This window comes from Prionailurus viverrinus, chromosome D2 (genome assembly GCF_022837055.1).
Source record: "Prionailurus viverrinus isolate Anna chromosome D2, UM_Priviv_1.0, whole genome shotgun sequence".
NCBI lineage: Eukaryota > Metazoa > Chordata > Mammalia > Carnivora > Felidae > Prionailurus > Prionailurus viverrinus.
In genome coordinates, this window is record NC_062571.1 from 61,942,229 (window position 1) to 61,956,160 (window position 13,932).

A 13,932-nucleotide genomic window follows, 5' to 3' on the forward strand; every position below is an offset into this window, starting at 1 on the left:
CCCATGCTCATGCTCTGCCTCTGTCTCTCAATAATAAATAAACGTTAAAAAAAAAACTTTTTTTAATAAAAAAAAAAACTAAACCCAGAGTAACTAAAAAATATTTACTCTGTTCAGATAAATAATCACAACTGTTTTCTATAAGGAATAAGAGCTTAAACAAGGTATGAACCATAATTCCTCTTAATACACTGGTTCCATTCTAAAAGAGTCTTAATTTCTTTGGAGAAAGGAGCTGGCTTATATTTCCTTCTAATAGATGCTATATATGGGACATATATGATGGCATCTCAAACACCATCTTTCTTAATCTTAAATCTTCCCTATCAAATCCAAAAATGCAAACTGCCAAGAGGCTCCCACTGACCAACTGAAGTGTGTCAGTAAAACATGTAACTGATCTCCAACAGTGAAAGCAAGGAGTATCTGTGATTACTGCCCATCAGTTTTAATAATTTTTCTTTCCCATAAATAGATCTTCTTCAGTAACAATAAACTAAGCTCAATTCAAAAACACAAAAGATATGGGGCACCTGGGTGGCTCAGCTGGTTAAGCATCTGACTTTGGCTCAGGTCATGATCTCACGGTTTGTTAGTTCAAACCCTGTGTCAGGCTCTGTGCTGACAGCTCAGAACCTGGACCCTGTTTCGGATTCTGTGTCTCCCTCTCTCTCTGCCCCTCCCCCATTTGTGCTCTCTCTGTCAAGAATAAATGTAAAAAAAAAAAAAAAAAAAAAATTTAAAAAACCCACAAAAGATATAATGTACATGAAAAGTCCATAATTTTAGAATCCACACCAACCAACATAACAAAACCAGAAACAAACCAAACCATCTTTTCTGGTTCTTTTCTTTGACCGTGGGCAGGGTCAGAGATGCATTTGGAATTATTAATTTGGGGGATAGAGGGAAAGGTCTTAATCCAAAGAAATCTTGAAAAATTACCTGGTAGGGAATGTAGAATCATAAGCAAAGCTGAGCAGCTCCTGAGGATAGCCAATAGAAACTAATCTCTCCACAGTAAGCTCAAAGCCAAGAGACTCATACTCCGGGGACTTGTACACTGCACAGAGAGGAGGTTCTCGTTATAATAATAGTCAATGAAAATAAAAGGCAAATGAGTGAATTTCTACTTTTTCCCAACTCCCTCCTCCTCCTAAATAGGCCATTTTCTTCTTTTCCCTCAAACTCCATGTTCTGTACTGTCCCAAGTAATCACAGAACTCCATTGTTAGTCTGTGGAAATAGGTCATATTTTTGTAGGAGCAAGAGCGACAAGATGAATTATCAAACATTTCAGAATAATTCTTTCATTCTTAGGAAACTTTTTTTCCTTTATCTGTTCTTTCATGCCCATAATCTAAAGGCAGTTTTAAAAGAAACTAATATGCACAACAGCTGTGATATAAACCATGAGAATGTACGTAAATAGAAAACCAGGTAGAGAGGTCTATATATGTTGAAGGTTTCGCTGATGTGTATAGTTCGTGTAGGAATCCTTCAAAATGAGCTTTTTTTAAAAAAAAATTATTTTTACAATTACTATTTGGCTTGGTAGTTGCTTTATATGCTTTCTCCGATCAGCATAATTCTATTTGTCAGGATTAACTTGCTTTCTTAACAGCCCTAAAAATATTATAAAGCCATCAAAATTGCATTTTACAGGGGTGCCTGGGTGGCTCAGTCAGTTGGGCATCCGACTTCGGCTCAGGTCATGATCTCGCAGTTCATGAGTTTGAGCCCCACGTCAGGCTCTGTACTGACAGCTCAGAGCCTGGAGCCTGCTTCAGATTCTGTGTCTCCCTCTCTCTCTGCACCTCCCCTGCTCATACACTCTCTCTCTCTCAAAAATAAACATTAAAAAAATTTTTTAATTGCATTTTACAACTTATTGCTGCAGTATCAACCATAAAAAGACATGTCTGAGACAATTACGGAAATCTGAATGTGGACTGGAAATCAGATATTAAAGAATTATGACTAGGGATCAGGGGGGAGAATTGGAGGAAAGTGGTCAAAAGGTACAAACTTCCATTTATATGATAAATAAGTAGTAGAGATATAATGGACAACATTGAGGACTTCAGCTAATACCACTGTATGATATATAAGAAATCTGTTAAGATAGCAAATCCTAAGAGTTCTCACCACAAGGAGAAACAAATTTTTTTCTTTATTCTTTTTCTTTTTATTCTATCTATATGAGAAGATGAGTATTAGCTGAACCTATTTTGGTAATCATTTCACAATATATATAAATCAAACCACTGTGCTGTATGCCTTAAGTTTGTACAGTGATGTATGTCTATTTCTCAGTAAGACTGGAAATATACATTAAAAAAAGAATTAGGACTCATTTTATGAAATTTATGGAAGGATGGGTATGTGCAAGTATATGTATAGGATATATATCCTTATCTGCCAAAGAAGCCTACTGAGTTTGTTACAGGCGAAATAAGATGGATTTCAGAATATGGGAGTTTCTTCCCACTATTACCTATCTCTGAAATCTTATTCTATAATGAAAAAACTTTTTAGAATCATCAATGCAGTTCAGTATAAAAACATTGCCCCTTTAAATAGGTTTCCTCCAAATGCAATATTTAGGTAAGGATCCTCCCACCAGTCTCTAGGAGAGGGTAAGCTATATAAAAGATAAAAATTAATAGACCTGCAATCTTGCTAAATGCCAAATGAGGCAAAAAAATCCATTTTTATCTCATAATAATGCTATTATTATTATTATTATTATTCTACCCACAATTAATACACAGCCTATGGCTCAAACTGATTTTTCACTGCAATTAGTCTACCAATCCAAATTAGTGCTAATATCTTAATGAGTAGTATTCAACTTTTCCTTGCCAAAATCAATCTTTTAGAATATTTCTGGAACTACATAAAAGAAATCAGTAATACTTGTCACTTCCACAGAAGGGAACTGAGTGGCTAAGAGATGGGGAAGAAAGTATACTTTCATGTATGTACCCTTCTGTACTTTTTAAAAACTTGTAAATATTAATGTGTATACCTATTATTTTTAAATTAAGTTGAAATATAAAAAAAAAGCAGGTGAGCTTTCAAACTCCTTTAATAAACATTTGTCATATTTAAAAAGCCTAAATGTTTTAAGGCCCTTAAGAGAAGGAGGCCCTTGAGTCTCATCAGAACAATGCCAAAAGAAGCTGTCATTTCTTCTGTTGTTTCAGGGGTAAAAATAATGCTAATACTAATATTCTTAAGACTGGCTATGTACTTTTCTCTGTTCAACTCCAGCCCCATCATCACCTTCCCCCACCAAAAAAACCAAAAAAGCAAACAAAACAAACAAACAAAAATCCCCACAAAACAAAAACAAAAACCCAAAAAACAAAAACCAAACCGTTTTGGAATCCTTGAGGGTGGAATTCTTAAATCTAGATGATGTACACTGTGGTAAAAGAAGTGCTTATATATTCATACACACTAAAAGGGTAAGAGCTGGTGTGCTATAATAAAACCGGAAAAGAAGTATTGACTGATGTCAATTTGAATTATTTTGAGAATATAATATCTCTCACCCAACACCGTACTTCCACCCCAACTGAGAGTAAATCTCATTTTAACAAAATTTCCATAAAACAAAAACTGTTTCTCAATCCTAACAAAGTCCTACTTATTTCAAACAATATTTAATGAAAAAAATTCCAGTATAGCTAAGTAATGTGGATAATCCACTGACATTCATTCTTATAGGATTTGGCCCATACAAAATATTTTCAATTATTAATTTTTTCAGAAGGATAATTTGCTAGCTATGCCATAAGAATGGGGGGGGGGGGGGAAACCTTAATCACCTCCACTCATGCATGCTCAGCCCTAAATGAGACATTTTCCCTAGTTAGACATCAGGTAATTATAGAGGGAGGGAGTAATGGTGATTAAAACCTGTGTTTAGGAGACACTTTGGATCAAAACCCAAATCCATTTTTTCAGAACTTTTAGTGAAGGAAAAAAGACCCGGGGATGGGTGAGGAGTGGAGGGAGGAGGGAGATATCTCAAATCCCCATTTTGTCAGCACAAACCCTAGAACAGCAGATAATAAAACACTACACACTTGCCACACTTATGTTTATTCCAGGGCAGAACCTCCCAAGTGTTCAACTGAGGTAACTTTCTAGTAATTCCACCTACAGAAACAAATACTTTAAATTTCCTTTTACTCAATGAGTTTAGGGTACTTTCCAAAAATACAATGTATTTTCCCCATTTGCTGACCTGAAGTTACGTACATAGCAAGCACAAATATAAGCTTAAGGCAGAACTTAAGTCTCCCTCACTCTCATCCAAAGCTCTTTGTGGCGAGGTATTATACCACTGTTAAACATGAATTTCTAGATTACATAGGCCATCAAAACTTAAGCCTAGGTGTTGAAATACACTGTCCTCCCTCCAATTTCTTTCACCTAGTCCAAAACAAACTGCTCTAATCACAGGTGGGAATGGATTTAGCAAAGAGAGTTCAAGTTCCACTTTGACAACACTATCTATTTCACTGAGCTCTATATTAATCAGGAAGACCTACAAGCTATTGACATTTTCTCATAAGCTTCCCGGATAATCATTTCAGTAACACAAATTCCCAGGTCATTAAATCATCTGCTAGAGCACTATACAGTACAACCAGGGTTGGAAAAGCAGACTATAGCTGCACAGAGCAGAAGGTTAGATGTTTTGTTCTAAGTGTCCCTTGGGAATTAATCACAATTTGTTCTGACCTGGTAGCAAAAATGACTAGTCCTTAAGCCTGCAAAGTATCGCCATTCCTTGAAAAATAAATAAATAGAAGCAAAACTCCCTTTTTTAATGACCATGCCCTTTAAAGTCAGCCTTGATATATGTGGGGAACCATATATATGGCCTCACACTGTGCAGCTCTATGCCTCTCCACAGCTGCAAACGCTCTAACTTCAATTTCTCTCCCCAAACTGGCGAGTAAGTGATGCATAGCTTCAAACTCAATTCTTACGACTTTCAAAATGCAGCCAACAGATTCAGAGTAAACATAACCTCACACATTCACTGCTTATTTCTTCTTCGAGAAAGTCCTCAGGCCTATCCTAATTTACCCAATGTTCAAAGACAAAGAAGAAGTTCTTTCAAGGGCCAGAGTCCAAAAAAGAGGACTGCCTGAGCCACTAGGGCAGCACACGGTGTTCTCAGGTTACGTAACTAGACTATAAAGAGAACAACCAAAGCTTTGAAAGCTGAAGCTACTGAGTGCATTTAAAGATATTCTTTACTCCATAGTCTGTAAGGAAAAAAACAGTTCTCCAAAAAATATCAACTGTATGTTGTGGGGATCAAAGTTATGGGCTCTGTTTTGAGGAAATGTTGTTCATACAAGATAGAACCTACGTTAGAGGAGACCATTTCTTTGAAATGAGTCAAAATCTTTCTGCAAGGAAGTCTAAAATTCTCATGCACTTTTTACCTTTGCCACCAAGACACACTGTGTATAGTTTACAGATTTTAGGAAAAGGAAGGGCAAACCTCTAGAGAGGTTCCAGCCTAGCAGAGTGCTGCTGCCAAAATGAGAACTCACACGAGGCAGATGCAGATGTAGAGTGTCACTCCAGTCTTGAAGGAGTTACACTGGCTCTCCTGTTAAAAAAACAAAACAAAGCAACAAAACAAAACAAAACAAAACAAAAACAAAAACAAAAACCGGTTTTAAAACTGTTGCGATGGGCTGGAACAGAGAGACACCATTTGGATATTGGTATTTATAGGAGTTACTGTCCTCCTATTTAGAAGCCTCTGACCATCACTAGAATTTGTCTAAATGGCCGTAACAAAAGAAGGGTACTGAAGATCAGCCTAAGTACTGTGCATTATTTACCTTTTCTGACACCCTGAGCCTGGAGTACCAAGTCTGATCCTGAAATGTTAAGTTAAAAGATAAACAGAAAAATAAATCTATTTTGTTTTAGTTTATTTTCTCTAGCACATTTCAGGTTTACATGATAGAAACTAAATGCAGCGGGTAAACTGTTTAAAACTGAACTACAGTAAGTAAAACAAGCTAAATGAGGAAACAAGAATAAACCAGAGCAGTTTCACCTTGCTGTTAAGTACCTAAAGTAAGTCTACTTGTACCTAACTACCTACTTTTCCACCCTTCCGACACCTACATTTGCCATCTTGATACAGACAAGAACCAACGTCACGCTGCTAAAAATCTAACTAGATGTCTAAATGTGGGATAGAAGGAAAACTTTATTTTGATTCAGTGGATATTTGCCTTCAGTAAGCACAGTCATATTGCTCTACTTTCATAAAGTTAGAGAAACTACCTAGTTTAGTCAAAGAAATGACTTGAAGATACATACAAAATATTGACACTTTTAAGATATTCATTATGTTTAACTTTATAGGGAGTCATTTTCCCTAGAGACATTTACATATGGTTTGACTCCTCCCAACTTTTTTGGGAAAGGAAGATGGTACTAAGTAAAACAGCAAAAATGACCAAATAGAATGTCTAAAAGTCTTACAAACATTAAAACTAACAGAAACCACCACCACCAATCACTATGAAAAACAAATATCCAACCCAACCACCCAAGAATAGTTACTTGCTTTTATGCCGTAAATGTGATTAATATCAACATTCTCTATTTAGGCTATGCAATGTTGGTTCTCTGAGACCAAAACTAGAAAAGGCAAATTAATTCACGTTTTCATCAGGAAACTTTAGATAAAACCTTTCCAAATCTCATATAAACATCAGAGGACTTTTTCCACTTTTCAAAACTATTTGAAAACCCTAAGGTAATAACATAGAGTAGAAATTTCTATCTCTAATCCAAGAGATCACAAATGACCTTTAAAAGATATTGAAAATTTCTAAAAATGACCTCAATTTTAATTTACTTAAAATACAAAAGCTAGGCACCATCCAACACTTTTAGTAATATAAAATGAAACCAACTCCCAAATAGCTAAAAACGTAGATAAACACACAAGGGGAGTTTGGAAGCCTGCCAATTTCAAGTCACTGCGAAAGTAAAATTAAATGGTAAGCAAAAGATTTGTTTAAAAAATTATTAAGAGTATTAGAAGAATGTTTATTTTAAAACAAAATAAAAAATTCCCTAATTCCATTTTTTTCCCCTCTAAGAGCTTGTTCACTTAGCAGGCATGTGTATTTAGAGTATTCTTTACTCTAATTTTTATTATTGAAGTATAATTGACATACAATGTTATGTCAGTGTCCGGTGCACAACATCTACACATTATGCAGTGCTCACCATGATAAATGTAGTTACCATGTGGAAAGTAGGGTTTTCAATTTAAAACAGAAAAACTGAAATTTTGAGATAATAACCTGAAAAACCCTCCTTAACCAAAGGAGCTACTTATAATTTTAAAACTGAAACAGTTTTTACATAATTTTTCCCCAAAATAAGAACAGTTCATCCCACTCAAACCCCTTTACTAAAACAAAACAAAAACACCTGTACTAAAGTTACAGTAATGTAACAAACATTTGGATGCCCACTGCGTACCAGGTACTAGATACTAAGAACAAAAAACAACTCATGGTCCTTGGCCTAAAGGAGCTCAAAGTGAACTACAGGGATATATAATTAGGTATTTATAATCAATTTCAGAAGATCAATACCATAATGTGGCTAGGGAGGTAAAAAGGGACAGAGAAGGGGCCAATTAACCCAACCCAGGAAGTCTTCTTAAAATCTATGTGTGACTTATTCAGGCTTAATAACCAGTATCTCCAGGTACTATAAAGTTCACCAGACAAACTTTCCAAGACTCAGATCCAGGTAATTTATCTATATCAGTCTGTATCATCGTCAGATATATATCACTTATACCAGTGTTCAACTGTTGTGAAAATGGGCTAAGTGTTGGTGCATGTCTTGCCTAAAGGGCAAAGCAGCTACTTAGCTACTCATACTCAGCCAAATGTTGCCAATTCTGTGATAACAGCCAGCCTGAATTTTTACTTCTCCATTTGTAACTACTGACTCAATTTAAAAAAACAACAAACTAGTTGAGCCAACTATGGTCTGAGGTCTCAACTGGGTCCATGGGCAAAAAGTGCGCAAAGTCTAGCATACACTTTAGGTCAGATACTTCCAAATAAGTTCTCCCACCTAACTGAAATGTTTTGAGTATCCTCTTAAGAGTCTTGAAGCAAAGAGAATTTAGGTACTTACTGAACTGTAAATCCAGACGGAAATAAATTCATTCTTCAATAACCACAGGGTATCCTAAATAATCCTGTTATTCTATTCATCTCAAAGAAAAATTGAGAGGGTGGATAAAAACCTTAGGAAACAAAGGAAACTTTAGGCACTTAATTTGGTCTCTACCACAGTGCCGTAACAATTATGCCAGAAGGACTGTAATTACCTGAATCTGATTCCTTCCCATGGCTGTCAAACCAAACAAATGTTCCCAATGACTGAAAGAATTACAATCACCTCATGATCTGCCTGGCCTAGGTAACCCCCACCATTAAGAGTTCTCTGACCCAGTAGGTTTTTATCCACAAGGCTTAACCTTAAATTTTCATTACATAGCATGCCTCCATTATCATCTGGTTCTTTTCTCAGTGACCATTAACCCAATGATAAAGCAAACATTCAGAGACTGTATAAGCAGAAAAGAGATGAATCAAAAGTTAACTATTATGTTAAGACTCCTTTTAAATTAAAAAATAAATTTTCTTTTAATGTTTTTTATTTTGAGGGAGAGGGAGGGGAAGGGGGAGGGAGAGGGAGACACAGAATCCGAAGCAAGCTCCAGGCTCTGAGCTGTCAGCACAGAGCCCAACACGGGGCTCAAACCTACAGATCGTGACCTGAACCAAAGTTGGAAGCTTAACCGACTGAGCCACCAGGCACCCCTCCTTTTAAATGTTTTTAAAATTCTAATTCCAATGTAGTTAATGTTAAGAGTCTTGAAAAAGTTTATACTTGTTGAAAACAGCAGGCAATATTTGTTAAGATTTTAGTAATTTTACTGATGCAACATAAGACACTATTCCAAAAAATAACCTGATTTACATTTGAATACTTTTATGATTGACAATGAAAAGATCATAAACACTGATAAGTGATTATTTCTATCACTCACCTTGTAATGGAGAAGATGGAACTGGATTTTATTAAACAATCTTTTAAATCTCCTAATGACCTAGGAACCAACCACACATTATTGCAATTCAGAAAGATTAATTTAAAATTAGTGAAAACACGGGGCGCCTGGGTGGCTCAGTTGGTTAAACATCCAACTTCATCTCAGGTCATGATCTCACATTTTGTGAGTTCGAGCCCCATGTCGGGCTCCGTGCTGACAGCTCAGAGCCTGGAGCCTGCTTCAGATTCTGTGTCTCCCTCTCTCTCTGCCCCTCCCCTGCTTGCACTCTGTCTCTCTCTCTCAAAAATAAATAAATGTTAAAAAAATAAAAATTAAAAAATTAAATTAATGGAAACACCAACTGGGATAGTGAAATGACATAAAGGGAATCAAAATTTGGAAATTAAGTGTAGACTCATATATGTAAAATAGAGATGCTTAAAAGTAATATATAAATCTAAAACAGGTAACATATAAGTATGTATCTAAAAATAATAGTCTTGAGGGTATTTAATCTCAATACAAAGAGCTTTTATCTACAACTAAGATTATGCACTGGAGTTTTCTTTTTTCTTTTCTTTCTTTCTTTCTCTGTCTCTGTCTCTGTCTTCTTTCTTTTAAAGAATGTTTATTTATTTTGAGAGACAGCAAGCATGTGCATGGTGGAGGGGCAGAGAGGGAGAGAGAGAATCCCAAGCAGGCTCCTGGCAGCGCAGAGATTGATGTGGGGCCTATCACAAACCATAAGATCATGACCTGAGCTGAAACCAGGAGCGGGATGCTTAACCGACTCAGCCACCCAGGTGTCCCTGGAGTATTATTTCTTTTAAAATTCTTTCCTAACATACACCACTGCAAAAGCATACTTGGTTGCAGAAATAGTCCTTTGTTTTCTGAGGTAGTTAGTATAAGAAATCCTTAAGTTGAAGAAAAAGCAGTAATGAGGCACCTGGGTGGCTCAGTTGGTTAAGTGTCTGACTCTTGGTTTCACTTCAGGTCACGATCTCAAGATTCAATGAGTTCAAGCCTCGCGTCGGGCTCTGTGCGTGGAGCCTACTTGGGATTCTCTGTCTCCCTCTATCTCTGCCCCTCCCCTGCTTGTTCATGCTCACTCTCTCTTTCTCTCAAAATAAATAAACTTAAAAAAAAAAGAAAAAGTAAGAAAGAAAAAGCAGTAAGATGGGACACCTGGTTGGCTCAAACATTTGAGTCTTGATTTTCGCTCAGGTCATGATCTCACAATTGTGAGATTGAGACCAGCATCGGACTCCATGCTGGGTGTGGGGCCTGCTTGGGATTCTCTCTCCCTCTCTTCCTTCCCGGCTCACACTTGCACACACACGCACTCTCTCACACTGAGAAGAGAAGAGAAGAGAAGAGAAGAGAAGAGAAGAGAAGAGAAGAGAAGAGAAGAGAAAAGAGAAGGGAAGGGAAGGGAAGAGAAAAAAAAGAAAGGAAAAGAAAACAGCAGTAATACCTAAAATAAAAAGTATATATCAAATGGAAATAAAAAACCTTTACATTCAAATATCTTTAAAAAATCACCTTATTGGCATTTTGTCAGTTTCCTCTACTTAGTCTTTTAATTTAACTTTATTAAGAATATTTTTTAGGGGCACCTAGGTGGCTTAGTCAGTTAAGCATCCGACTTTGGCTCAGGTCATAATCTCAGGTTCTTGAGTTTGAGCCCTACGTAGTAAGGGCTCTGTGCTGACAGCTCAGAGCCTGGAGGAGCCTGCTTTGGATTCGGTTTCTCCCTTTCTCTCTGCCCCTCCCCTGCTCACGTTCTGTCTCTCTCTCTCTCAAAAATAAACATTTAAAAAAATAATAAAGTGACATATTTAAAAAAAAGAATATTTTTAAATCATACACACAAAAAAATACAGAGAATATTAAATGATCTGCTTTAAAATCATCATCCAAGCTTTAACAATTATCAGTATTTTGGATTCTTGTTTCATCGTCCCTAATGTTTTCTCTTCCTATTTAATAACTTCTATCAGATCAAAAGTTTTTAAACTAATTTTTCAAAGAATACTGAAGTTGCACAAGTATACAAAAGTTATACACATGCACATACAGAATTATTAACTAGTTTGGGTGATCTTTTAACTACTGCTTGAATATCCTTCCCACTTACAGCCCAGTATGATACTAGAACGGTCTTCTATCAGCAGTAAGTTATAGTAAGAACCTTCCAAATTAAGGATTGCTCAGAAATATTTTAACTATACTAAGGCTGTCCAATCTTATAGTCTTGATGAGAAACCCTACTGTAACAAAGGCACTGCTCTTTTGGTATGAAAGTACTGGCTTAGTATTATCATATATTAACACTCTTAGCAAATCAGAGTTAACACATAGGGTGAGACATTGGACCAAACAAAACAGAAATGTAAACAAGTGAAAAAAATTCGAAAGTGGGGATGCCATCAACAATAGCTTTTTTTTTTTTTAATTTTTTTTTTTTTTCAACGTTTATTTATTTTTGGGACAGAGAGAGACAGAGCATGAACGGGGGAGGGGCAGAGAGAGAGGGAGACACAGAATCGGAAACAGGCTCCAGGCTCTGAGCCATCAGCCCAGAGCCTGACGCGGGGCTCAAACTCACGGACCGCGAGATCGTGACCCGGCTGAAGTCGGACACTTAACCGACTGCGCCACCCAGGCGCCCCAACAATAGCTTTTAAAAAATAACTTAGTTCAGTTAAAGAAACAAACTAATAAAGAAAACAAGTATTTTTACCTAAGGATCAGTAGACTTATTCCAAAATAAGTTCTAAGTTCTCTCTCTCTAGAAGACAACTATACCAAAACAGAAACAAACAAAACCAACTATGAAATGAAAACAAACTACGGTATGAGATGGGACATAAAATAATGCCTTTTGTTTTTCCCAACCCCTCCCCAAATAATGCCTTTTAATAACAAACATAATAGAACTTTTTCATCCAAACTAGCCTTCTCCCATTCAAAATAATCACTCCTCAAGTCAATATATACTTATTCCAATAATGCAATCATCACTCAGAACATGTCTGAAATTCTTTCAAAACTACTTTCAGAGTCTATAGCATGTTGTTCTAGATATCCTCCTTAGTAGCATATTTTTCATCAACAGATGACGAAGTGAATTTAAAGTGGTGGTGGGGGGGGGGGGGGTGGCAGTTATTCAGAGCAACCAGTGAATAAAACGGTAGATCAAACTGGGTTAAAAAACAGGGGACTACTTAATGAAGCAATGAAGCAGGTTTTCTTGTGTTTATAAACTGGCTATGAAAACAAATTTCTAAAGAATTCCTAAAATGTCTAAGAAATGACAGTGAAGGGGTGCCTGCCTAGCTCAGTCAGTTGAGCGTGCAACTCTTGATCTCAGGGTTGTAAGTTCGAGCCTCACACTCAAATTTTTAAGAGATTACTTAAAAATTAAATCTTAAAAAAAAATAAATGATAGCAATATTGGAATAAGTTTTTCCTAATAAGGTGATTATATGAAGGATATTTGGAAGCATATTTTATTACAGTCTTTCATAAAAAGTAGTCTTTTAAAAAAATGTTTATTATTTAGTTTTGAGAAAGACAGAGTCAGGAGGGGAGGGGCAGAGAGAGAGGGAGACACAGAATCTGAAACAGGATCCAGGCTCTGAGCTGTTAGCACAGAGCCCGACGCGGGGCTCAAACCCACAAACTGCAAGATCATGACCTGAACCAAAGTTGGACACTTAAGCCACCCAGGCACCCCTATAAAAAGTAGTCTTTTGGGGCGCCTGAGTGGCTCAGTGGGTTGAGTGTCTGACTTTTGATCTCAGCATCATGAGTTCAAGCCATGTGCTAGGCTCTGCACTGGGAGTGAAGCCTACTTAAAAAAAAAAAAAAAAAAAGTAGTCTTTTGACCCATTTTATATGTGTTTCATTTTGCAAGTCACCTCAAATCACTTCTGGAGATTTACAGAGAAGTATATTTTATTGCTTTACAGTCAATACTGTACATAAGGAACCCTCCAGTTATGCAAACCCATTCAACCATAGATACCATCAAGTTCAGCTTATTCTGAATGGATCCTTGATACTAATCACTGATTGGACTCTAGTACTAAAGTATCACTTTTCATCTTCACAATTCTTCTTTTTGAGTTGAGTACAAACATAATAGAACTTACTCATCCAAATGAGCCTTATCACTCCCTCAGGCAACAGGGAGGCAAGATGTCCTGCATGATATATATATATATACTGATTAGATTTTTGTTTTGTTTGTGTTTTCCAATTTATTTTTTTTTTTTTAAACTTTTTTTTCAACGGTTATTTATTTTTGGGACAGAGAGAGACAGAGCCCAATTTATTTTTATTAATAATTTTATGAAGCACAATCCTAGTTTTTTTTTGGAAAGGGATCATTTGTTTTTGGAAGTTTTTCTTCTTTTTATCTATTACCCTAGTTTCTCTGTTCAAACACTCAAGCCCTTATTCTGTTGTTTCAGAAAAAACAAACAAAACCCTATTTAAAAGTTCTTTTAGAAAAAAAAAATCACACCTATTTTTATATTCCTTAAACCTTCAACTGTATACATCTGATCCATTCACAAAGTGATAAATCCCTCAAGAATAAGTCAGAGGATATAAATAGGTTAATAACTTTCAATGACTTAGAGCTGTTCATTCATTAACACAAAACTCTCTTGCATGGAGACAATCTGTTTGAGAGAATGTGGAATAAGGTAATATGTAAGTTCTACATTTTCAAGTTGTAAGAAGAATGCCCTGAGTCCTCTCTCATGACTTTG

The 13,932-nt window shown here is 36.3% G+C and overlaps 1 protein-coding gene across 7 annotated transcripts in view; it reads right to left on the bottom strand.

The window, feature by feature from the left end:
• The window catches only part of NT5C2 (5'-nucleotidase, cytosolic II), a 106,833-nt gene that overhangs the window by 17,623 nt on the left and 75,278 nt on the right, over window positions 1-13,932 (bottom strand). For 6 of the 7 annotated variants that reach the window (XM_047825990.1, XM_047825985.1, XM_047825991.1 and 3 more), the window contains exon 4: window positions 946-1,063. In XM_047825990.1, the coding sequence (XP_047681946.1) occupies window positions 946-1,063 (118 nt within the window). Of the gene's footprint in view, window positions 1-945; window positions 1,064-5,585; window positions 5,606-13,932 lie in introns of those variants that run through there. The other variant, XM_047825993.1, reaches the window with a different exon arrangement.